Source organism: Sus scrofa, chromosome 1 (genome assembly GCF_054392235.1).
Source record: "Sus scrofa isolate SSC_HxYL_T2T_F1_AM1 chromosome 1, Sscrofa_HxYL_maternal_Yorkshire_Landrace_v2.0, whole genome shotgun sequence".
In the NCBI taxonomy this organism is placed as follows: Eukaryota; Metazoa; Chordata; class Mammalia; order Artiodactyla; family Suidae; genus Sus; species Sus scrofa.
Genome location: NC_139383.1, coordinates 259,328,843 through 259,354,911, shown reverse-complemented (window position 1 = coordinate 259,354,911; position 26,069 = coordinate 259,328,843). Strand labels below are relative to the sequence as shown.

At 38.4% G+C, this 26,069-nt stretch overlaps 1 protein-coding gene across 1 annotated transcript in view; it reads right to left on the bottom strand.

Moving 5' to 3' along the window:
• Window positions 1–6,177: 6,177 nt before the first annotated feature.
• Window positions 6,178–26,069, bottom strand: part of RAD23B (RAD23 homolog B, nucleotide excision repair protein) — a 45,424-nt gene continuing 25,532 nt past the window's right edge. Inside the window, exons 5-10 of the mRNA XM_001927866.7 lie at window positions 25,831–25,886; window positions 19,475–19,602; window positions 16,550–16,682; window positions 14,444–14,571; window positions 13,569–13,739; window positions 6,178–7,543 (exon numbers count right to left, since the gene is read on the bottom strand). Coding sequence (XP_001927901.1) covers window positions 7,430–7,543; window positions 13,569–13,739; window positions 14,444–14,571; window positions 16,550–16,682; window positions 19,475–19,602; window positions 25,831–25,886 — 730 coding nt within the window. The 3' untranslated portion in view covers window positions 6,178–7,429. The remainder of the gene's footprint in view (window positions 7,544–13,568; window positions 13,740–14,443; window positions 14,572–16,549; window positions 16,683–19,474; window positions 19,603–25,830; window positions 25,887–26,069) is intronic.

Genomic DNA, 26,069 nt, shown 5'->3' with positions numbered 1-26,069 from the left:
CAGAAGTACAGTGACACGGCTGGAATCACACAGCTGGTGTGAGGTGTAAAGACAGAAATCCAGCCTTGACCAAGTCCAAGCCCTGACTCCCAAGCCCCTCTGACCTGGCCCCAGCATGATTCTTGGGACTGCAGCTGTTGGCCTGCTGTCCTTTTAAGTCTCAGATGCAGACCCATCTGGAATGTGTCAATAGAATGTTGCTCTCCCTATAACCGGTCAGCTCACTCTTTTCTGGGTCAGGTCTTTCAAAATCTGATGCCAAGGCGCCTGGGCCAAGCAAAGAGAATCAGAGCATTTGGGGACTCTGCCCATTGATTGCTCCTTCATAGTCAGCTTCTAGAAATGAAGAAATGGCAAACAAGGTAAGGCGAGTCTGAAGCCCCAGTAAAGATGACAAACATCCCAACTGTTTGCTCACTGCCTGTTTATCCATCTAATACTGACTGGGCATCTCTGCCCTTCACTTGTTCTGAGGATGACAGGCACAGGCAGACCTTAAAGAGCTTGTCAGATGCTCTCTCATTCACTGCAGCTGAATGGGTGACATAGACAATTTCAATTCAGGGTTTTCATTTTTATGATAGATCCTTACAAGCGGCTGAGGGAATAAAGAGGTCTCTGGCCCAAATTGGAGGGAAAAGGGGGTCATGGGAAGACTTCCTGAAAGAGGGGCCTTGTATGGTTCTGGACAGTGAGGAATCAGCAAGACAGAGGAGGTGGGAACAACTCCAAATAAAATGCCTGGCCTTAGGCAATTGCTCATTAGTTGCTAAATGAATGAATCAAGGAAGTAGCATGTGCCAAGACAAAGATACAACAGAACACAATTCTTGGGGTAGGAGTTCTCTGTTGAGGCTCAGCGGTTAACGAATCTGACTAGCATCCATGAGGGTGCAGGTTTGATCCCCGTCCTTGCTCAGTGGGTTAAGGATCTAGCATTGCCATTAGCTGTGGTGCAGGTCAGACATGGCTCAGATGCTATGCTGTGGCTGTGGTACGTAGGCCGGCAGCTATAGCTCCAATTCGACCCTTAGCCTGGGAAACTCCTAAAAAGCAAAACAGAAACCCCAAAAAACAAAAAAACTAATTCTTCGGGGAACCGCAAATAGTCCAGCATGTGGGGTGCATTCCCCTCCACTAGTCTGCTCCTTGGGCAGTCTCCCTTATCCCACTAGCACGAGAAACACACTGAGCCAGCTGAGTACCCAAGAAAGATGGGTTACACAAAGGAGGTGACAAGTAAACAAACTGAGCATAATAGAAGCTAAGTCTCTCATTGTCCAAGAAAGGAGTTAGAAATAATGAGGAGAAGCTAGAATGAAGCTTGTGGCGTTGGACTAGAATTAAAGATATCAGTGTGATCAGTCAGAACGAACATCATGAAAGTCTACAAGCTATAAAGGCTGAAGAGGATGTGGAGAAAAGGGAACCCTCTTACACTGTTGGTGGGAATGTAAACTGGTACAATCTCTATGGAAAACAGCATGGAAGTTCCTTAAAAAACTATAGTTAGTATATGATCCAGCAATCCCACTCCTGGGCATATATCCGAAGAAAACTAATTCAAAGATATATGCACCCGTATGTTCATAGCAGTACAATTTACTAGAGCTAAGACATGGAAGCAACCTAAATGTCCATAGACAGATGAATGGAAAAAGATGTGATATATTTATACAATGGAATACTACTTAGCCATAAAAAAGAACAAATTAATGCCATCTGCAGCAACTGAATGCAGCCAGTTTCTTATTCTTAGGTCAGAAAGAGAAATACCATATGATATCATTTATACATGGAATCTAAAACATGGCACAGATGAACCTATCTACAGAACAGAAACAAGACTTGTGGATGCCAAGGGGGAGAGGGAGGAAGTGGGGCAGACTGGGAGTTAGGGTTAGTAGATGCAAACTATTACATTCAGAATGGATAAACAACGAGGTCCTACTGTATACCAAAGGGAACTATATCCAATCTCTTGTGACAGAACATGATGGACGATAATATAAAAAGAATGTATACATATGCACGACTGGGTCACTTTGCTGTACAGCAGAAACTGACATTCTAACATTGTAAATCAACCATAATTAAAACATTTTAAAAAATGAACAGAAATAAGAATCTAAGAAAAAAAAAAAGTTGACCTCTATAAATTATAGCCAAACACTTGAAGAAGAGTTTTGAGGCAATTTTGAAGTTTGTTATAGAGGTGGAAGCTGTCAATAACCAAAGCCAGGATCCATATCAAACACCTTTTGAACCTTAAGGTGGCAATTCAATAAGCAGTAACCAGTACTGGCAGACAAATGCTTGCAGTGTGGAAGGCCACTGACAGGAAGACCATTTAGAGAGCTAGTACAGATAGTGCAGCCTAGCATTTTCATCACAGAAAACGTAATTAGTTAAACCAAGCACTGTAGAAAGAGTGAGGCTTGAGGTTAGGGTAGGAGGCCAGCTTCCCCAGGTGCCCTGACAACCACCTCATGGTCTGGGAGGATTACTAGCTACAAACATCTGTCACTCATTCTGAGCCAGGTTAAGAAGGGAGGATGAGGGCCTAGATCAACAAGAACTGAAAATTAAGCTCGACTGAGGGAGTTCCCATCGTGGCGCAGTGGAAAAGAATCCGACTAGGAACCCTGAGGTTGCGGGTTTGATCCCTGGCCTTGCTCAGTGGGTTAAAGATCCATTGTTGCCGTGAGCTGTGGTATAGGTTGCAGACACGACTCGGATCCTGCATTGCTGTGGCTATGGCGTAGGCTGGCAGCTATAGCTCCGATTAGACCCCTAGCCTGGGAACCTCCATATGCCACAGGTGAGGCCCTAAAAGACCAAAAAAAAAAGTTTGAGTGAGACCTGAGGCAGAAGTCTGGGATGACAATTTTCTAATTCGTGCTCCTAGAAGACAAGTTATACTGTAGCTGTTGAAGAATCTATTACTATTCAAATGGTCTCTGTCACAGTATTTCAAGCTGTGTCTCCATTCACTTTGGAATCCACAGTACCACACATGAAGCAAAGCTGTCATCACTGAAGCTTCTTTGGTCCTCCTAGCCTCCTCTCCAGAGTGCAAACCCTATCTGAGAGACCACTGTTCTCCATATTAACTATACCGTAATACAGTAACCAATTTGTCACTCTCGGGGTTTCTGTGGTTCCCCAAATATCAGTCCACAGTGCTGCACCTTTTCTCAGCAAGTCCTAACCTTTACTCCCTGCCTCCTTGTCACTGCCCCTCCCATCCCCAAACTGGCCACACACAGTTCTGGAGACTCATCTGTCACCCAACAGGTCCAACTGCTATATTGCTCCCTCCAGGTTTCCATCTGCTCTCTTCCGGCTGCGGTTAACATGCTTCCTACAATCACCCCAACTCTGATCCCGGGGCCCAAGAATTCTCAGATGCATTCATTTGACTTTTCTGTTCTGGTTGACTCATCACTATACCAGGAACTTTTGAGTGTGCTTAGTGCTGAACTTAGTTATCTTACTGGAAGAGTTAAAAATAGTGTAGCAACAGCAAAGAATAATTTCAAAGTGGTACCCTAGATACAGTATCCATGCTAGCTTAGCACCTCAGGCACACAACGCTCCTTCCTTTGACAGTGGAGATGTGAAAGTGGTCCCACCCCTCTGGAAAGAACCCATGATGGTCACAGCAAGGCAAAGTGAAGCTAAGACTTCAAGTGGCTAAAATTGTCAAATAGAAGGGGAAATGGCATCATTTTAACAGATGATGGGCCTAACTGCGATTCAAAACAGGGATGGCACACTTTCTCTGTAACAGGTCAGACAATAATTATTTAGGCTTTGCAGGTCTTTGTTGCAACTATTCAACAGCAAATCTCCTCAGTACAAAAATAGCCACTACATACAATATGTAAATAAATGAGCATGGCTGTATTTCAATAAGACTGTTTATGAACACTGTTCGTGAGCCAGAAACTGAATTGGAGCCAGAGCCGTGACCTATGCCACAGCTGCAGCAATGCCAGATCCCTAACCTAGTGTGCTGGGCCGGCAATTGAACCAGCGCCTCCAGAGATGAGCTGGATCATTAACCCACTGTGCCACAGCTGAAACTTCTAAAGACCAGTCTTATCTTACGGCTCATACAACAGGGAGTGAGCGAGAGCTCGCTCATGGGGCTGTAGTTTGTCAGCCTCTGTTTGTTTATTTACTTATTTATTTTTGTCTTTTTGCCTTTTCTAGGGCCGCTCCTGCAGCATATTGACGCTCCCAGGCTAGGGGTCTAATCGGAGCTATAGCCGCTGGCCTACGCCACAGCCACAGCAACGTGGGATCTGAGCTGCATCTGCAACCTACACCACAGCTCACGGCAATGCCGGATCCTTGACCCAGTGAGCGAGGCCAGGGATCGAACCTGCAACCTCATGGTTCCTAGTCGGATTCATTAACCACTGAGCCACGATGGGAACTCTTTATTTTTTGCCAGCCTCTGTTTAGAACAAAGTGGAACAAGATGGACAGTGGACTGGAAGGACATGCTGTACCTAAGGTGCGTGGCTAGAGAACTCAGCAGAATACAGGTGTGGTTAGGAAAGACTCTGAAACTGCTTACTTTTGGATGGTCTGTAGCTATCTTTGGCCGATATGGGAAAAGTGGGAATTCATTGAACTCTCTAAAAGCTCTCATGAACTCTGATTTACATTCTGTCAAGTATCCCATCTCTGTGTTGCTGTTTTGGTTGAAAACACAAACAGGAGACCCAATAAAGTCAATCCAGTACCTGGCCTCCTACATGCAACATTCGCCAATTACTAAAGAAAACAGAAGTGACAGAGGCACAGTCAGCTTCAAATCTAAGATTCTAAATGGTAAAATCATTTTTAAAAATGAGAAATGCAATGCTGCATATATTGAAAATATTTTATAATTAATTCTCTAGAATCCTAGCCATCTAATACAGCAAAAAATTTTATAATGGAACACTTCAATATTTTTAAACAATGTAAAGACATATTTGACTAGAGAATGGCAATAAGAATTCAAATATAAACTTAAGCTTCCTCACATTTTCCACAGAGCAACTAGACAATAAATATATTTCAAGAAACAGACAACAGAATACCTCAAATGCAAAATTCCAAAGTCACACAGCCACTTAGATTTAAGATTTACCAAAACTGTTTTTCAATTAAAAGATAACCACAAAAGTTCACAAAAGGCTGTAAGTTAAAAGATAACAGCAAAAGGTGACAAAAGGCCATGGCTGACTTTTTTTTTTTTTTTTTTTTAATGGCTGCACCTATAGCATATGGAAATTCCAGGGCCAGGAATCGAATCTGAGCCACAACTGCGACCTATACCACAACCGTGGCAACACCGGATCCTTAACCCACTGCACCACAGTGGGAACTCTGCATCATGACTGATTCTTTAAGCAAATAAACAAGGTAAAGAATGGTCAAAACTTGGCCTGAACTGTCTTCTGGTAACTATTAATCCTACTATTTGTAGTTTCGTTGTCCAAGGACAAAAACTCCATCCCATCACCTGCTGCTGTCACTTTCCAGAGAAAAGAAAAGGCTGCTACTGGTTGTTTCCTCCTTCCCCGTTTCCAGTTTTTGCTATGCTCTGAGCAATTAGGTAGCAGATAAGAATATAATAAAATAAAGGAAACTATCCCGTTATCTGACCAAAATCACCACCCCTCTTCCCAACTCATTGCTGTGCTTTGAAAGATATTTTAAAAATCCTCATTTTATTCTCCTGAGACATTTTTGCATGATCCATTACAAAACATACAGGTGATACAAAGTTCAAAGGCATTTTTGTGTTTATGGAATAAACACATGAAGATTGAACTACTTGATAACACCATGGGGAGAAAAATGGTTTAATTTATTTTCATAAGAGATAGTTACGAGAGTATGACGTAAAAGCTTAAAAGTCATCATCAAACTGTGCTAAGGATTATTAAGAAATTATTCAGGAAGAAATCTATGCGAATTCATCTTCTTAACTCAGTATCATATGGCAGGAAAAAATATTTCTCTAAATAGTATTTTCTATATTCAGGAAAATAGATTTGAAAAACTAAACAAGTAGACATCTTCCCTGCCCCCGTTTACGATCAAGTAACAATGCCAATGAAGGAGGTTTCAAAGAAAAACCTGAGATGAAAAAATCCAAATAAAAGCCAACAGTGCTATTAAGATTTTTCTTTTAATATGCCATGAGATATCTTGATTGTATATTTTCCAAAGTATTTTTCCAGCCACATTTCCCAACCCTTCCAAAAGATTTTTGCCAGTCTTTCCAATGCGATAAAAGATGCTGGATTATAGTTCTGTCCACCTTCTCTTTTTCAAAGCAAATAATCCTAAAGACTTTAAAGGTCATACATTCTTATCTAATAAGGAAAAACATTTACAAATATCAGAAACCCAGTTTTGAGACATTTGCATTAATTCTGAACTTAATCAGCATTTTGTGGGTTTTAAAAAAGGCAGCAGTTGAAATTCACGACTTGCTGACAAACACATTTCTGCTGAGGAAAGGGGAAAAGAGGGAGAGTGAATGCTGCATTTCTCCATTGGCCCCAAAGTGCTAATTCCACAAAGGGATACATCAAAAGCAAACATGCAACCGTGGTTTTAAAACTTTTTACTGCAATATAACAATGAAGTAAACAGTAATTAGACACCTACCAATTTTTCCCCAAAACAAACCAAAAAAAATGTAAACAGGAAAATAACTCTGCCTATACTTGTACAGCTTCTCAAATCATGTTAGAAGGGTCTCACATTCAATGATCAAGAGATTTTAAAATAGCAGTAATTATTTTCATTTTAAGAAAAGTTTCCCCTTCTCCCCTCCCCCCACCCCAAGTATTTAACATGAAAGAATGGGCTTTCTTACACATTAATTTTATACTTATTTGAAGCAGCAACAATAACCATCAATAATTTGGCATTTCTGTTTACCGTTGCTCCAATTTTTTTTTTTTTTTTTTCAATTTCACAAAGCCATTATCCAGTGTTGCCATGAAATAGACTGTAGATTCTAGGTAGCAAAGATTCTTTCTGAAACCAATGTTAAGTCAAAGAAATATAAAGCAGGGCATTACACTACACTTCTGGATCTAGTATACTAAAAAGAGTGAAACCTAGGAAAAGTTACCTACTGTTTTATAGAAGAAATAAAGACCTGCAAAAGCTGATTTTTGGTTGTATAATATTTTACACACTGTGTGGATTTGCGGCATCTGCTAATTGAAGCAGACATGCACTGTATTTATCCCTGCCCTATATCCTAGATCCCTCCCTCCCCACCCCCAACAACCTACTACCTTATACCAAGTATTGTGGATATGAGCCCAAGTCATCCCAGACAATCCAGTGAACAAAGTTAGTGTAATGCACTGGTGTGAAGTGTGAGATAAAAAAAAAGTCCCTTTCAATCTTCATCAAAGTTTTGCTGTAGAAGAAAATTGGCAGCCAAGTTCTCATTCTTCTCACAAGCAAAATATGCCTGTATCACAAGTCCTTCAGGAAATCCTAATGCCTTTAACTGGAAGAAAAGAAAGAAAACATATTATGGAGTCTAGCATAGCACTACTGACAGATCATCAGTTGAAAACATACTACGAAGGACACAAAAAAGCTCTAGAGTTTCACATGAATTCACCCTTATCTGAATTCACTGTCCAATCCAAGGAGTTAGACAGAAACTAGACCCTTTCCTTTAATCACCTACAAAACTTTTGTTTCTTGTTAAAGTTATTAGGCTAACAGATACTTTGATAACATTTATTGGCATTAACACTAAAAATTAGCAGCTGTGGTGGTTTAAAAATAAACGACCCTGCAGAAATCTGTAAATCAAATAGCTTTTAATACCTAGTGAATATATGGATGAAAGCAAGTGGAAGCGAGTTTAACTACATCATCTAATTATTTGTAAAGAAAGCCATATTTTTCATTAAGGTCAAATATCAACCTCCTTGCCTTATGAACCACTTCATACTACAAAACCTTTCACCCACTGCACCAGGCCAGGAAACTTCGCAGTAACCCAAGCTGCTGCAGAAGGATTCTTAACCCCCCATCCCACAGCAGGAACTCCCTTTACATTAGATGGTGATACGAGCCACTTAATTTTGTTCTCCAAGTCTATTAAAAATCACTTATGACTCAATAATTGCTGCTGTTAAAAGCCTTTAAATACTCAGGTCAATTATTTAGTTCCCTAGGTACCCTACATTTGTCAGCCAAATATTATTTATGAGCCTCTTCCTCAACTATCTCAATTGCCCTGCCTTAGACTATACGAAAAAATAAACTTTAAGAATTGTGCAGGTGTTCTGGTCGCGGCGCAGCGGAAACAAATCCGACTAGGAACCATGAGGCTGCGCGTTTGATCCCTGGCCTTGCTCAGTGGGTTAAGGATCTGGCGTTGCTGTGAGCTATAGGGTAGGTCTCAGACAAGGCTTGGATCCTGAGTGGCTGTGGCTGTGGCTGTGGCCAGCAGCTACAGCTCCAATTCAACCCTAGCCTGGGAACTTCCATATGCCACGAGTGTGGCCTTCAAAAGCAAAAAAAAAAAAAAAAAGAATTGGGCAAAAGTTCCAATTTGGCACGATTATATTCATCCATTAAAGGGGAAAAAGCTCAAAAATGATTTTGTTACCTAGGCTTTGTCCAGACTACAGCTGGGCTAGCTGAAGTAAAAGATAGATGGGGCACAACCCAACCATGTGCTTCTATAAGACACACACTTTATTTTTTTTTGTCTTTTTGCCTTTTCTAGGGCCGCTCCCATGACACACACTTTAGATTCAAAGACAAATATGGTGAAAGCAAAAGGACTGAAAAGATATATACCATGCAAACAGTTACAAAAAGAAAGTTGAAGTGGCTTTAATATCAGACAAAATAGATTTTATGATAAAAACTGTTACTGAAAACAAAGGGAAGTTTATGATGATAAAACAACCAGAAAGACTTCATTACAAACATATAATAAGCATATATAACAATAGAGCCCCTAAATACATGAAACAAAACTGACAGACCTGAAGGGAGAAATAATGGATCCAAGTAAGTAGAAGACTGACAAGGAAATAAAAAACTTGAACAATACTATAAACCAATTAAGCCTCACAGACACACTTTAACAATAGCAAATTACACACCCTCAAGTATACACAAAACATATTCCACAAAGACCATCTTAGGTAATAAAACAAGCCTCAATAAATTTAGAAGGATTAAAATTGCACAAAATATATTCTCTGACCACAAAGGAATGAACTTAGAAATCAATAACAGAAGAAAATTTGGAAAATTCATAAATATGTAGAAAGTGATATAGGCCTAAATAACCAATGGATCAAAGAAAAAAATGGCAAAATTAGAAAATACTTTTGAGATGAACGAAAATAAAACTACAACACACTAAAACCTATGGAATTCTGCTATAGCAATGCTTGGAGTAAAAGTATCTAGCCTATCTCAGAGACACTGCAAGTTCAGTTATAGACCATTACAATAAAGCTAACATCGCAATAAAGTGAGTCACATGAATTTTTGGTTTCATGTGCCAAAAATTCGCCAAAAGTAGCTAACCACCATCTGACAGCACAGTGTTGTCATAAACTCTCAATGTATAAAAAATGCAATTATCTGAAAAGTGCAATACAGTGAAGCACAATAAAAAGAGGAATGCCTATGTATTAAGAAAAATATTAAATTAATAATCTAAGCTTTAATCTTAAGAATCTAGAAAAAAAGAAGAAACTAAATCCAAAGCAAGCAGAGGAGATAAAACAGAGACTAGAAAAACAATAGAGAGAATCTACAAAACCAAAAGTTGCTTCTTTTTTGGGGGGCTGCACCCGTGGCATATGCAAGCTTCTGGGATTAAATGTGGAAATGCTGAATCTTTAACTATGCCAGGCTGGATATTAAACGTATGCCTCAGCAGTGACCCAAAGCACTGTAGAAACAACACCAGATCCTTAAGCCAAAGAGCCACAGCAGTAATTCCTTTGGTTTTTTTTCTTTAAATCAACAACATTACAGGAGTTCCCACTGTGGTGCAGTGGGTTAAGGATTCAGCATTACTGAAGCTATGGCTCAGATTTGATTCCTGGTTGGGGAACTTCCATATGTTTCAGGTGTGGCCATAAAAAACACCCAAAAAAGAAACATGACAAACCTTTACCTAAACTGACGGGGAAAAAAATCTGAAGGTTCAAATGACTAAAACAAAATATAAATGTGGGGGAGTTCCCACTGTGGCTCAGTAGTAATGAATCCGACTAGTATCCATGAGGATGCAGGTTCAATCCCTGGCCTCGCTTAGTGGGTTAAGGATCTGGCGTTGCCATGAGCCATGGTGGAGGTCACAGATGTGGCTCGGATCTAGCATTGCTGTGGTTGTGATGTAGGACCGCAGCTGCAGATCCAATTTGACCCCAGCTTGGGAACTTTCACATGCCGCGGGTGCGGCCCTAAAAAGCAAAAATAAAAGTAAAAATAAATGTGGGACCACCACTAATTTTTATGGAGATAAAAATTTTTACAAGGGAATACTGAGAACAATGGTATGTCAGTAAGTTAGATAATGTACATGAAACAAATTCCTAGAAAGACAAAACCCACTCCAAATGACTTAAGAAAAAAACAGTAAATCTGAATAGCCTTATAAAAAGAAACTGAATTGGTAATCACAAAACATCCCCAAAAGAAAAGCCAAGGCCAGATAACTTCACCGGTGAATTCTACCAACTATTTAAAGAAAAATTAAATACCAATTCTTCATAAACTTTTCCAAAAAATAGGTGAGGGAGGAACTCATTCTCTAAGGCCAGTTATTACTCTAAGGTATCACAAGAAAATCACAAACCAGTATTATGAATATAGATGCAGAAATCCTCAACAGACCAATTCCTGCAACATATAAAAATTATTATACAATATGATCAGAAGGATTCATCCTAGGAAAGCAATGTTGGTCCAACATACAAAAATTTATCAATATAATAAAGCATATTAACAGAAAAAAGGACAGAACCACATGATCATTTCAATAAACACAGAATTTGACAAAATCCCACACCCTTTTGTGATAAAAACATCCAACATGCTAGGAATAGAAGGAACTTCCTCAACCTGATAAAAGGAATCTAACTAATGATACCCACAGGTAACATTATACTAAAGGTGAAAGACTGTTTTATTTTCCCCTAAGATCTGGAACAAGATGAGGACGTTGGCTCTCACCACTTCTATTCAACAATACACAGGAGGATCTAGATAAGACAATTAGGCAAATAAATATACAATAAAGGGCATCCAAATTAAAAAAGAATTAAAACTATGTCTACCTACAAATGATACCTTAAACATAAAAATCCTAAGAATATACATAAAAATTATCAGAATTAATAAATACGTTCAGGAATGTTGCAAGACACAAAATTAAATTGTATTTCTATATACAACTAGCAATGAGCAATGCAAAAATAAACAATTCCAACTTTAACAGTGTTATAAGAATAAAAATACTTAGAAATAAATTTAGCAAAAGAAGTACGAATTGGAGTTCCTGCTATGGCACAATGGGATTGATAGTGACTCTACAGTGTCAGGACACAGGTTCGATCCCTGGCCTGATACAGTGGGTTAAGGATCTTGCACTGCTGCAGTTGCAGCATAGGTCACAACCATGGTTCAGATCTGACCCTTGGCCAGGGAACTATATGTGCTGTGGAGTGGCCAAAAGGGGGGTTGGGGGAGGAAGAAGTACAAATCAAAGAGTAAAGAAATTTCTGGGGAGTTCCTGTCATAGCTCAGCAGTTAACAAACCCAACTAGCATCCATGAGGATGCGGGTTCAATCCCTGGCCTTGCTCAGTGGGTTAAGGATCCAGTGCTGCCGTGAGCTGTGGTATAGGCCGCAGACGTGGCCCACATCTTGCATTGCTGTGGCTGAGGTGTAGGTTGGCAGCTATAGCTCCGATTAGACCCCTAGCCTGGGAACCTCCATATGCCGTGGGTATGGCCCTAAAAAGACAAAAAAAAAGAAAAATAAGAAATTTCTGAAAGAAACTGCCAACATGGTAATGCTCCCCAAATTGATCTACAGAAAAATTCACACAGTATCTATCAAATTTCAATCGGTTTTCTTTTTGTAGAAATTGGACAAGCTAAGCCTAAAACTGATACAAAAAAATGCAAGGGGCCTAGACAGCCAAAACAATCTTGAGAAAGAGCGAATATGGAGCACTCACACGTCCTGATTTGAAAACTTACTAAAGCCAAACTAATCAAGAAAATAAAGGAATCACGTAAGGATAAACATAGAGATCAATGAAAAAGCCCAAAAATAAACCTTCACATTTATGGTCAACATATTATTCAATTAGGATGACAAGATCATTTAATGGGGTATGAGCAGTAATTTCAATAAATGGTGCCGGGACAACAGGATATACACAGGAAAAGACATGCAAGTTAGATTCCTACACCTTACACCATAAACAAAAAGTTAACTCAAAATGGATCACAGACCTAAATGTAGTAAGAGCTATAAAATTCTTTGGGGGAAAACACAGGATTAAAACTTTTGACCTTAGGTTAGGCAATGTTCTCTTCTATGACTAAAAGCAAAAGCAAGAACAAAAAAAACCCTCTCCAACAGAGAAATCAAGAACTGATCATCCAACCTCACAAAAAGGTTGATATAGACAACTGAGGCAAATGTTAACTGTCACTTCTATTATTTGAGGGGAAAAAAAAAAAAGCCCCAGCACAATATATAAGTATCTTTTAAGAAACAGTTATAAACCTTGAATACTTGATATGTTTATGTCATAAACAAAGACAAATTATAGTACAGGTGACTTTTCTAATTATTAGAATGCACTTTTCCTGATTTCCATCTCAAAGTACTTTGTAAGATAAGACAGGGCAAGCACTACAGTTCCCTATTTACAAATGTTAACAATTGGGCCCAGAGAAAACGAAGACTAGTTAACAGTATCATAAAAACTAGGTTACTGCGGTGCCACAACCTGTACAGGTTGATCTGCTAAGGATGAAAAGAGAATCATGATACCAGGTTCTGATGTTTACTGTATACACATTTTATACAATTCATTTACATATCTATTTTACATTTCAGAGACAACAGTAAGATAAAATTTGAAATATAAATTAAAAAATGGAAAATCTTGAATTAGGCATATACTTTAAGATCAATTTTTTCTTCTTGGGTATTAAAACATCAATGAAATTTTTAGTTTCTTAGTATGTTTATAACTAGGTTCATGCTAGACTGATATTCCCTGCTAGTCCCTTGGCTTCACAAAGAACATAATGGAGAGCAGAGCTGAGAAGAGACTGTCTCTACTACAGTCCCCAGGCAGGGCTCCATGTGGCTCTGCCCATAAGAGCCATCTCCCATGATGGAAATGCCCTCTACCTGGGCTACCCCAATGCAGGAACTACTAGCACCATGCGACTCTTAAGCATTTGAAATGCGGCTAGTGGGACTAAGGAGCTGAATTTTTAAGTTTTACTTAAACTCACCCTTTCTATAGCTTCTTTTTCCTGAGGCGTTACTTGAATGTAGTTCATGTGACCACTTCCAGCTTCTGCAATTCCTCCGCTGCCACCTCCACCCCCTCCTCCTTGACTACCAGCTTCTTGAACTGGTTCATTTAACATCTGAATAAAATGTTCCTGGTGTTGGCTAATTTGCTGTAGTGATTTCAAGGACAAAGAGAAACAATATATTGATATAAATGAAGTATCTTCAGGAAAGTAAGAATTCTAATACAAACATGAGAGAAAGCTGTAACTTTGCAACCGTACTACTTAAGAATGATTCTGGATTATTCAGTCATTAAAAAGATATGACTCCTTGTACATTATTAAAGAAAGTTCTGAGTGAAGTAAACAAGAATGAAAAGAAATCAAATTCTCTTTCATCAACTCCCCACCCTCCATCATTGTTAAAAAATTATTTGACAGCTATATAAGGAAAAATATATGTATATACATATATTATTTTCCAAGCTAATAGGAAATAGAATGCTATACAAAACTCAAAAATATTTCATGGCCTAAGCATTAAAAAAGCCCATGGGTATGTTTTCTACGAGGCAATGTATCACTAGTGATAAGCTTGGGAAAAAGAGATTTAGGAAGTTAAATGGACTTTTTTGCTAGTTTCTCAGATTCTTTCACATAAAGTGTTTCCCAAACTTAGGATACAACTAAATTAACCACCCCGCTGCCCAGAGCTCTCTTTTTATCAGTACATTTATCCAGAGCATATTCTACTGAGTGCAGCTTAGAAGAATGGTTTATAGAGTTGGCAGAGGGGAAAGGGTGCTCATGTACTTCTACAAAATGTGATATGCTCTAAAACCGCTTCTGAAATTAACTGATTAAACAGTCACCTGCAGTAACTGAGGATTTTCTCGACCTATCTGTTGTAGCAATGCTGGAAGCAGGGAAGGATTCTGTTGAATAATTTGTCTCATCTGTTGAAACTGAGGCTGATTCCGTAAAAATTCAAGAGGATGTCCTAAAACACACATGAACATTTTTAAGCAAAAACAGCAACTATATATACATATACAATCATAATTTAGATAGTAAACACTGACAAGAAAAACTTATGATTTGAGTTCTCAGAGGTATATAAAATGAATTAAGTAAGGACAAAATCTTCAAACTGTACCAGCTTGCAAGCCTTATACTGCAGAAATTACTCTTATTAGCTAAGGTAGGGAGGGGCAGAACACTAAAAGAATGAAGTTTTCCTACACTTGCCCTGGACACTCAATATTATCAAATAATGCCAAGAACTTGTGCCCCGCATGCACTCTATCAAAATAAAAGGTACTAAAAGTTGTTTCTGATGTTCAAAAGTTCCTAAGAAACGTATATGCCAGGATTAACAAAAACAAAAAGAAAACTACTTATTTGAACTGCATACAAAAGAATTACGCTTTTTAAGGTCAATGATGAGTCACGAGAACTTTTTAGATATTGTCATTTCCTAAATTATTAAAGACTATCATTCAAATTAAAATAACCACATGACTATTTATTCCTCTTTATGTAACATCAGTGTTACAGATGAAGAAAATAAGTCACAGGGAGTTCCCGTCGTGGCGCAGTGGTTAACGAATCCGACTAGGAACCATGAGGTTGCGGGTTCGGTCCCTGCCCTTGCTCGGTGGGTTAACGATCCGGCGTTGCCGTGAGCTGTGGTGTAGGTTGCAGACGCGGATCGGATCCCGCGTTGCTGTGGCTCTGGCGTAGGCCAGTGGCTACAGCTCCGATTCAACCCCTAGCCTGGGAACCTCCATATGCCGCGGGAGCGGCCCAAGAAATAGCAACAACAACAACAACAAACAACAAAAAGACAAAAGACAAAAAGACAAAAAAAAAAAAAAAGAAAAGAAAATAAGTCACAGAGACTAAGTTCCCAATAAGTGCTGCTGAATGGAACAGCACCCAAATCTGACCTCAAGCTATGGCCTCCTCGTTCCGCTCCCATGCTGATGTCATGAATGAAAGCCTATCCTCCAGGAAACTGCACACAAAGTCCTTAGAGACTTTTGTCAATCAGAACTGACTGCCATAATTAGAGTTAGGAAACACATATAAGAGGGGCCTCTTCAAAATTAAAAGTTTAATTTATCAATTTTACAGAAGAAAAGAATGAAGAAGAACATTAAATAATTCCTGGGCCTACCACAGCCTCCAGGCTTTGCCTTCTAGTCAAACCTCTGCCAATGGAAGTGTGTATGCTGACCAGTAAAAAGACTTGAACATTCATGATTTGCTTCACTTCTAGAAAGATTTTAAACCTCCTAGGTTTTATTTCCTGGGTTCTATAATAACCAACTAAGATTCTACTGGCTTTGAAATCATACATACTTTATGACATTTACAGGGAAAGACACAGTGAGCAAACCATTCTGAATGGCTTCAGATTATAACACTAAATGTATACTGGGAAGCATCTCTTCTTTAGAATAAATTAAACAGAATATGCCCTTTGCCAAAACTGTAGCAATCATTTTTAATATAAGCAAGAATATCTTGGGAGTTCCCGTCATGGCACAGTGGTTAATGAATCCGACTAGGAACCATGAGGTTGAGGGTTCGATCCTCGGCCTTGCTCAGTGGGTTAAGGATCCTGCGTTGCCGTAAGCTGTGGCGTAGGTCGCAGACACACCTCGGATCTGGCATTGCTGTGGCTCTGGTGTAGGCCAGTGGCTACAGCTCCGACTGGACCCCTAGCCTGGGAACCTCCATATGCTGCAGGAGCAGCCCTAGAAAAGGCAAAAAGACCAAAAAAAAAAGAAGAATATCTTTTATATCCACTTGGTATAATTTCTTTTGGGCCCTTCTGTAACATTAGAGGAGAACTTTTTAAAGAGTTATCAAAATGCTTTGGGAATCAACTGCACCTCAAAACTGTATCAGATTAAATTATTTTACACTAAAAATTTGGGCCATTTCCTCCCCATAGAAAGAGTCCACTTTACCTCCAGAACTTGTTGTTGTTGTCGTTGCTGTCGTAGTTGCTGCAGCTGCAGCCACTGAAGATTGAGGAGCCCCTGTACTAGCTGCTGGAGGCGGGTCAACCACAGCCTGACTTTCTCTATCTCCAGGAATTCCCTGTAACACAATTTTCCAAGTTTTAAAAAACCTCATCATTCAAAGGTGATTAAATCTTAGAGTAAGAGCTTCATGAATCTATTTAATATCCTTGTCTAATTTCTAAAAGCATCAGATGCCTGCTCCAATTAAAACTAAAAGATCAAGACTTACCTGAAATGTGCATATATCCAAATTAAGTTTGAAATGGCCTCAGTGTGGTATAGATGAACTCATATTACTATAATATAAAGTAGCACTGTCCAACAGAACTTTCCATGATGATGGGATGCTCTATAGCTATGCTGCCCAATAAAATATCCATTAGCAGCTACTGAAAATTTGAAATGTAGCTAATGACACTAAGATACTTAAAATTTTAATTTACTTTTAATTTTATTAAATTTAAATAGCTTCTTATATTTAACAGAACTCAATAGCTACCCCAGTAGACAGTACAGATCTAAGGTAAAGTATTTTGTAATTTAACAAGTCAAGAATTTTGTAATTAAGTCATGGGAATTCCCACTATGATGCAGTGGGTTAAGGATCTGGCACTGCTGCAGCTGTGGCTCAGAACTGATTCTTGGCCCAGTAACTTCCATATGTCGAGGGCACAGCCAAAACAAACAAACAAACAAAACAAACCCAAGAGTCTTAAAAAATTAAGTATTTATGTGATGCTTTTTCTAAGTTTATGGCATTTATCTTCTGAAGTCATTATAACTTAAAATTGCACTAAGACATCTGGAATACCCTACTTAGATGTGAATGATTTATAAGGCTTCTCACATACAACTTATTAAAGTCTTTATGAAATCCTCATAGATTCTGGAAGAGAATAAAGGAGAAAATATTGTATTTGAGTAAGAGATGGTAAGAGTAATTGCTTCCATTTCCCAGTAAAGTAAATCAAAGCCAAAATCATAAACATAAAGAATGAAGGGTAATGAACAGCAGGGTAATGCTTGCTTATATCAGATGTTCACTCTAGGCACTGCAAACAAATGTTTTTGAGAGAGTGTATCAATTCAAACCCTTTGATAGGGAGCTATTAAGTGCTGACAAACTATATGCAGATTGAAGGTCTGAAAGCCTCCATCAAATCCTCAAACAAGTTTGTTCACCACTGCTACAGATCTACTTCAAATTCTCAAATATTTAGCCTTTTATTAAACCTTTATTTCTTCTTTCCATACACTCACCCACACTCATGCAGATGTGTCAAAAACTAATAACTGTTAAAGGTAGCCCCCCCTTTTTAGTTTGTGAAACAAACAGTAAATATATAAAATATACTTTAAACTGTTTCATGAACTTACCTCTCATCTATTCATTTGCATTTGATACTAAATAGTAGTAGCGATTTTGAAAACAGCGATTCAGTTTTTTTATATCTCAAAATTTCAAATCTACTAGATCAAAATATCTGATACTATTAAACTTATATAAAATTCCAAATCTGGTATAAAGCCATTCTATAAAAGGAAAAGCAATACTATTACGTAAAATGTACTTTGGGGGGGGGGGGGGTAAAAGGGCAACCACAAACAGATCTACAATGACTATCAACCCCTCAATTCCAAACTGATAAATAAATGAATTACCAGCATTTTAAAGACTCTCCTCAAGAAGACAATGAGAAAAACATTTCAAAAGATAAAATGATACATATAAAGAAAATATTTCATCAACATCAGGCAAATAACTGTGGAAGAGCACAGTTTTTTGCTGGAGACTGTGACTTCTGAAACTACACTCTGAAAAAGGAGTTTCTAACAGAGGTACATCCTGAAACAAAGAAAAGGGCTAAACTGTGGATGGTATCCCCAAGGAGGTAGTATCGTGGATTTCTACAAATATTTAGGGCAATTCAGACTTTTGATATTACTCTAAAACACCAAAGAAAATTATAAAATAAAATGTTAAGACTAAAAAAAAGTTAATCCATGTTACTGTGAAGTTCTATGCTTTACTTCTGATTCATGTCATTTGTATAAAACTAACAGACATTTACTGTCATAAAAGATCAAAGGTTTCACTCCACGCCCACAATCTATTTCTCAAAAACCTTTATTAGAAAACAGTGACTTAACTCAAAATCCCTTCAACTTTTACCAACTATAAACCAGCTAACAAATTCAAATGCCAAAGAAACCAATCATAACATCACACATTAAATTAAATACATGATGCTATGTCAGGTAACAGGGAATGGTATCAAGAAAATAATGATTTAAAGAGTCTAAAATCTAAAATTTTTCCTAAACCTTTATGACAATCTGGGATCTGAGTTGTCCAGATAAACCAGATGTCTGAAATTTTTAAGCGAAATCTCCTAATTTTCAAAAGCTGGCAACTAATTACAAAAATTTATGCATAGTACAAAATTTGGCATGGGCCTCCAACTTGAAACTTTTGCTCGAAATAGTACATCCAGGATTATGACGGCAAGCCAAAAAAAAAAAAAAAAAAACCCATCTAAACTGTTGGATTCAGTTAGATTTAAAATCCCCTCCCATCCCAGCTGTCATCCTTTGGGGATGACATAACTGGAGTAGAAAGTACTCCTCCAAGGGGACAACCAATTTTACAATCCATTTAGCCAGTTATTTTCTAACTGAAAATCTTATCAAAATCTTTTAGAAGAGGTTGTATTTTATTAACACATTAACTTACTAAGAAAAATAAAAGCATTATGTAAATTAGCATATATTATCATTCTACAAAGAACTGTTTCTGTCCCTTTAAAAATGTTTCTTTGAGATTTCTGCTTTAAACAACTAGAACAAAGAAAGTAAAATGTTTCTCACCATTAAAAGATATTCCACTGCTCTGTCAGGGTTGTTGAAACTGGCTCTCAGGGCTGCAATTACTTGCTCTCGTTCATATCCCATTGACATGATCTCAGTTACCATATTCTCGTAGGACTGACCTGTCACTAAAAAAAGGTGTGTGTGGTTGGAAGGAGGGAAAGAAAAAAAAAAACATTTAATAAATAAACACTCTCCACTTAATTTATTTATTTATTTTTGGTGGGGGGACCAGACCCATGGCACATGGACATTCCCAGGGTAGGGGTTCAATTGGAGCTACAACTTCCGGGCACAAGCTATGCCACACTGGATCTGAGCCCCACCTGTGACCCACACCACAGCTCAAGGCAACACCAGATCCTTAACGTAACCTACTGAGCAGGGCCAGGGATCAAACCCGCCTCCCTGTGGATACTAGATGTGTTAGTTACTGCTAAGCCAAGACGGGAACTCCCGCCACATAATTTCTTGAATGTATACATATATGTGTGTGTGTGTGTGTGTGTACCCAATGTTTCAGGCACTACAGTGCTAGGAATAGAAAGATAAATAAGTTATTAACTACAACATATATATATATATGGTAGGTAGAATAATCCACCCCCTTTCCCATTTCTGGTAACAATAAATGTTAGGTTATAAAGCAAAAAGGAATTAAGGTTGCTAAGTACCTAGCTGACTTTAACATAAGAAGAATCAAGATTACCTGGCTGGGTCCAATTTTATAATCATAAGGGTCCTTAAAAGTAGAAGGGGAGCAGATGAGAGAGTTAGAGAAACAGAGACAAGGAAGAGAGGACAAAAGCAGGATCAGAGATGCTATGCTGCTGCCCCTGATAATAGAGGAAAGGGCTCTGAGCCAAGAAATGTGGGCAGCCTCTAGAAGTTGGACAGGACAGGGAAAGAATTCTCCCTAGTCTCTAGAAAGGAATGCAGCACTGATTTTAGCCCAGCTACCCCCATATCAGACTTCTAACAACACCATTTAAGCTAAATGTGTTGTTTTATAACACTACATTGTAGTAACTTATTACAGCAGCAATAGAAAACTAATTTTTTTTTTTTTTTTTTTTAAGGGCCGCACCTACGGCATATGGAAGTTCCAGGGTTAGGGGTCAAATCGGAGCTACAGCTGCTGGCCTATACCATACCACAGCAACACAGAATCCGAGCTGTGTCTGCAACCTACACCACTGCTCATGGCAATGCTGGATCCTTAACCCACTGAGTGAGGCCAGGGGGTTAGTTACTGCTGAGCCACAACGGGGACTCTCGCCACCACATCTAGCATCCTCATGGATACTAGTTGAGTTTGTTTCCGTTGTGCCACAAGGGGAACTGCAAATATAGCATGCTTAATAAATATAATAAAAATGTCAAGTACAAATGTAGCACAAATATAGAACAGAATTAGCAAGGCAGGGAAGGAAACCTGGAAGAGGAGACAGATGAACTGGTCTTTGAAAACAAGTAGGAGGGACATTTTAAGCAATCAACTGTGCTGTAATAAACTCAGTTTTCCTTTGACATTTATTATCAAAGCAGAGGAGAAAAGGAGGTTGGAAGTTAGGGAGTTAGAATGTCTCATATCATGTAAAACCGGTACAATGTCCCAAGCTTTATTATCCTTGTCATTTCCCATAGGATCTCTCGAAACCATACTCTCTCTCCATGGAAATGTCAGAACATTCTGATTTCAAGAAAGCCACCTCTCCCACTAAACTTACACCTACCACACGTAAACCATGTTTTCTTCCCCTTGTGTTCTGGTACCATTCATTCCCTTGCTCATCTCCTCAGAGAGCCTCACCCTTTGGTTATCCTCTCTTGTCCATCCCGCACTTCTTTCTGTCCATCTGATTTTCCTGATCAGCAGTTAACTATCCCCTGGAATGACATCCTAAAAAACGAAAACATGCCTCCCCTGACTGCATCCCAATCCTCTTTCAGGAACTAGTCCATTAGTCTGCTCTCTTCCCTTCACAGCCATAGCTGTTTTCACTTCTATGTCTACTTCCTCACATTCACTCACTAAAACCAGCATTAGCATGTGACCTTGGATCTCAAAGATTTCTGTCTCAAACCATTATCTGCCATCTCCATTTCAATTAACAGCCATCTCTATTCATCCAAGTGCTTGAACCAGAAACCTTAGTGATTTCAATTCCATTCCCCATAATCTACTGGCATACCTGGTAGGTCCTACCTCTAAAACATATCCCAAAGCTGTCTAGTTTCCTCTTTCTCCTTGCCTTCACTCAAGGTCAGTCCACAACAATCTCCAGTCAGAATTACATCCTTTCTCTTCTGCACCCAAGCCTACAATTCATTTTTTGGCCACATGGGAAGTGAGTTTTTAAAACAGAAAACAATCTCATTTTGGGCTCTCAACCCTCAACAACATTCCACACACCACATTCCAACCACACTGATCTCTAGCTTACTTCACAAGGCATAGCTTCTCTTGCCTTTACACACACCAGGCTTCTTTGATGGTCAATTTCTTTAAATATTCCAGTTCTCAATTTAAACATTACAGTCTCAAAGAAGTACTGCCTAACAAAGTGTTAAGTGCCTTTTTCTTTACAGAAGCCATTAATTTTCTTAATGACATTTATCATGATTTGCAAATTATTTATGTTTAAATCTATTTTCTTCCCCCTATTTGAACACAGGTTCAATTGTGCAAGGGACCGTGCCAATTTAGCTTCACCCTGACATATAAGAGACAATCTAAGTTGAATGACTATTTTCCTGCAGAATATTTTTCTTTTTTTGTCTTTGTAAGGGCCACACCCACGACATACGAAGGTTCCCAGGCTAGGGGTGGAATTGGAGCTGTAGCCACTGGCTTATGCCACAGCCACACGGGATCCGAGCCACGTCTGCAACCTACACCACAGCTCATGGCAATGCCAGATCTTTAACCCATTGAGCGAGGCCAGGGATCGAACTTGTGTCCTCATGGATAATAGTCAGATTTGTTTCTGCTGAGCCATGACGGGAACCCCTCTGCAGAATTTTTTAATTTCATATACTCTATTATATATATTTATATATATTATAAACTCTCTTCTATCCCCTTGCCCAATTTTATTGAGAAATAATTGACATACATCATTGTTTAAGGCATATAGTACGATGGTTTGGTTTACATGTATTGTAAAATAATTACCACAATAGTTAATATCCATCTTCTCATATGGATACAACAACAACAAAATTTTTTTTCTCCTTATGATGAGGACTTAGGGTTTACTCAACAGCTTTTCTGTATACCATACAGTAAGGCTAGCTACAGCCATCATGCTGTACACTACATCCCTAGTATTTATCTTAACACTCGAAATTCGTATGTTTTGAGAACGCTCCTCCAATTTCCTACCCCTCCCCTCTTCACCTCTGGAAACCACAAGTCTGACCTCTCTTTCTTTGAGTTTGGGTTTTTGGAATTTTTTCTTTTGTTTTATTTTTAGGATTCTACATACAAGTGAGACTCTCCAGTGTTTGCCTTTTTCTGACTTTCCTTTTTCAACTTGCATGTTGATGCAAACGGTAGAACCTTTTTATGGCTGAACAATATCCGATTATGTGTACATACACAAACACACACACAGCCTTTATCCATTCATCCATCGATGGACATTTAGGTTGTTTCCATGTCTTAGCTATTATAAATAATGCTATGAACACAGGGATGCAGGTACCTTTTCAGGTGTTTTCTTTTCCTTTAGATATGTTCCCAAAAGTAGAAATGATGGATCATATGGTTCTATTTTTAATTTTTGAGGAACCTCCCTACTGTTTTCCATAGTGGCTGCACCAACTTATATTTCCACCAACAGTGTACAGGGGTTTCCTTTCTCCACATCCTCACCAGAATGTTATCTTTATCTCTTTGACAATAACCATTTTAACAAGCATGAGGAGATTACTTCATTGTGGTTTTAATTTCCATTTTCCTAAGGACTAGTGATATGGAGCACCTTTTCACATACCTGTTGGTCTTTTGTACATCTTCTTAGGAGAAATATCTATCCAGGTTCTAAGCTCTTTTTATTTTCATTGTTTTTTCAGGTTCTAAGCTCTTTTTTTTTTTCATTGTTTTTCTCATCTTTCTTTGTTGCTATTAAGTTGTATGAGTTCTTACATTGCATGATATTAGTCTCTTGTTGTTTTTCTACTTTGTTCACAGCAGAATTTTCAATAAAGGTTTCTCATAGCTATAAAAGTATAGCTTAAAAAACTAAGTATCACTGAGTAATCAGCATTTGGTATCTTGTTTAGAGTAATAATTTTTCCTTTCCCATTCCATAGAATACTTAAGATATTTTTATTTTCTTTCTTTCCTGTTTTTGCTTTTTAGGGCCACACCTGCGGCATATGGAGGTTCTCAGGCTAGGGAGTCAAATTGGAGCTAGAGCTGCGGCCCAGGCCACCGCCACATGGAATCCAAACCGCATCTTCAAACTACATCACAGCTCACGGCAACGCCAGTTCCTGAATCCCCTGAGCAAAGCCAGGGACTGAACTCGGATTCGTCTCTGCTGCGCCACAACGGGAAATCTGATATTTTTATTTCCTTAATTATCCACTAATACAATTCTAGCACAAAGCACTCAAGTACCAATATACTTTCAGTAATTGAGTTCCCAGATACAGAAACTAGCATTAATAATAAACAAATTTAAGAGCTGGCATATCAGAACTATACTTTTTTAAACTTAGTGTTTCTCATTTAATTCTCACAAAAATTCTATATGAGGTCTATTTTCCTCTCCTTTTAAGATAATGAGGCTGAGGCTTAGATAGGTTAATAATTTGATCAATGGCTAGTAAGCCATGGTGGAAAGACATAAATATAGGCTGTCTAGACTCCAGAGTTCCCACACCTAATCACCATGCTATGCCTCTTAAAATCATGCTTCCCAAGTAGTCAAGTTATAAAAACTCAAAATAAATACCATTAAGATCTAGTACTTTTTAGATCCTAAAAGCATAAGGGAAATGACTCGTAGAAAAACTAGGGACAATGGACAAAATAATACAGAGCCAGAGCTAATGAGACTAAACAAGTAATGATGAACCTTATATATGTCTTTAACAATAAGTTTTGGACTTATCTTCTCGGTTCGGAGGCACTATGAAAGGTAGCAACGACCTCACTTAATGTTGCCTTTTGCAAAGTCCATTATGGCAGAGATAAACCAGTTAGAAGAGTATAATACAAAAGTATCAGTAAGGTCAGAACATGAGAGCATGAATTAAGGCAATTAAGTGGCAGTAAAAACAAATACTCCAGACTTTAGGAAGGAGAATAAATAGGATTCCTGGACTCCCTGGGCCAAGAGAGGCAGAAGGTCAAGGTTGATGCCAATTCTTTGGTAGAGAGTGGATGATGACGCACCAAAGAAGGGAACTAAGGAGAAGAATCAGATGAGGGAATAGAACTTTGGTCAATTTGGAACCTAAGGAGTTTGTGGAGGTTATAAGTTTTCCAACTGGCAGTTTATTTTCTAATTTTTTTTGGCCACACCCACAGCATATAAACATTCCCCAGCCTGGGATGGAACCCCAGCCACAGCAGTGACAATATCAAATCCTTAACTACTAGGCCACCAGAGAACTCCTAGTTGGCAATTTAAAGAATGAGTCGGGGACTGGAGTTACAACTTGGGGGAATCCTTACAGTACAGTTGACCCTGGAACAATGAGTTTGAACTGTGTAGGCCCACTAATAAACAGTTTTTTCAATAAATTCCTACTACAGTACTACATGATCCATTAATAATGTCCTTAATAATGAGCGGTTATAGCAACAACAGTACCAGCAATAGTTACAGTGGGAAAATGGGCAATAAACCCAAAACTGACTTTGACAGATCAAGTGTGAAGAGGAGATGGAAAGATACTTATTCAACAGGTGAAATTAAAAGTCAGAATAAAAACGCATTTTCACTGCAAGAACAATATAAGCAACAAGATGCAGATGGGAACCTACATGGCTACAAGCCAGAACAAGGGCTTGAAAAAGATGAAATGTGAGACAGATTTAGTAACATTTTATACTCATTTCAAAGATATTTTTATAAAAAAAAACCTGTATACAGATCGAACTTCGTTAAAACCTCATTAAACCCCAAATTTGGAAAATGGAAAATCATTTACTTTAAGGAAAGGAGTACCCTTAACTCTAACAGTATAATTTAAAAGATTCAATATACAAAACATTAACTGCATTATCTAAATCATTTAGCAGCCTGATTATAAGCAATCATGAAAATGAATACATCAAAAATGAAACCAACTTCTCCCCTACCTCTCATAAGGTTATTAACAACTTAGATACCTACCAAGTGCACTTGTTGCATCTTCAAAAAGGTTTGACCGAGAAGAATCTCCTGATGTACTGAAAAATGTTTTTAGAAAATCATGCATCAGAAAGTATGTAAAATTTATATTAAAGTTTAATAACTGTCCAATATGTAAAGGGAGTCTTTGATTTTAATTCAATGTAAGAGTCTGGCTACAGTGTTTTTAAAAGCTTCCAGATTAAACCCCAAAGCTTCATCCATAACATTCACGGCTTGGG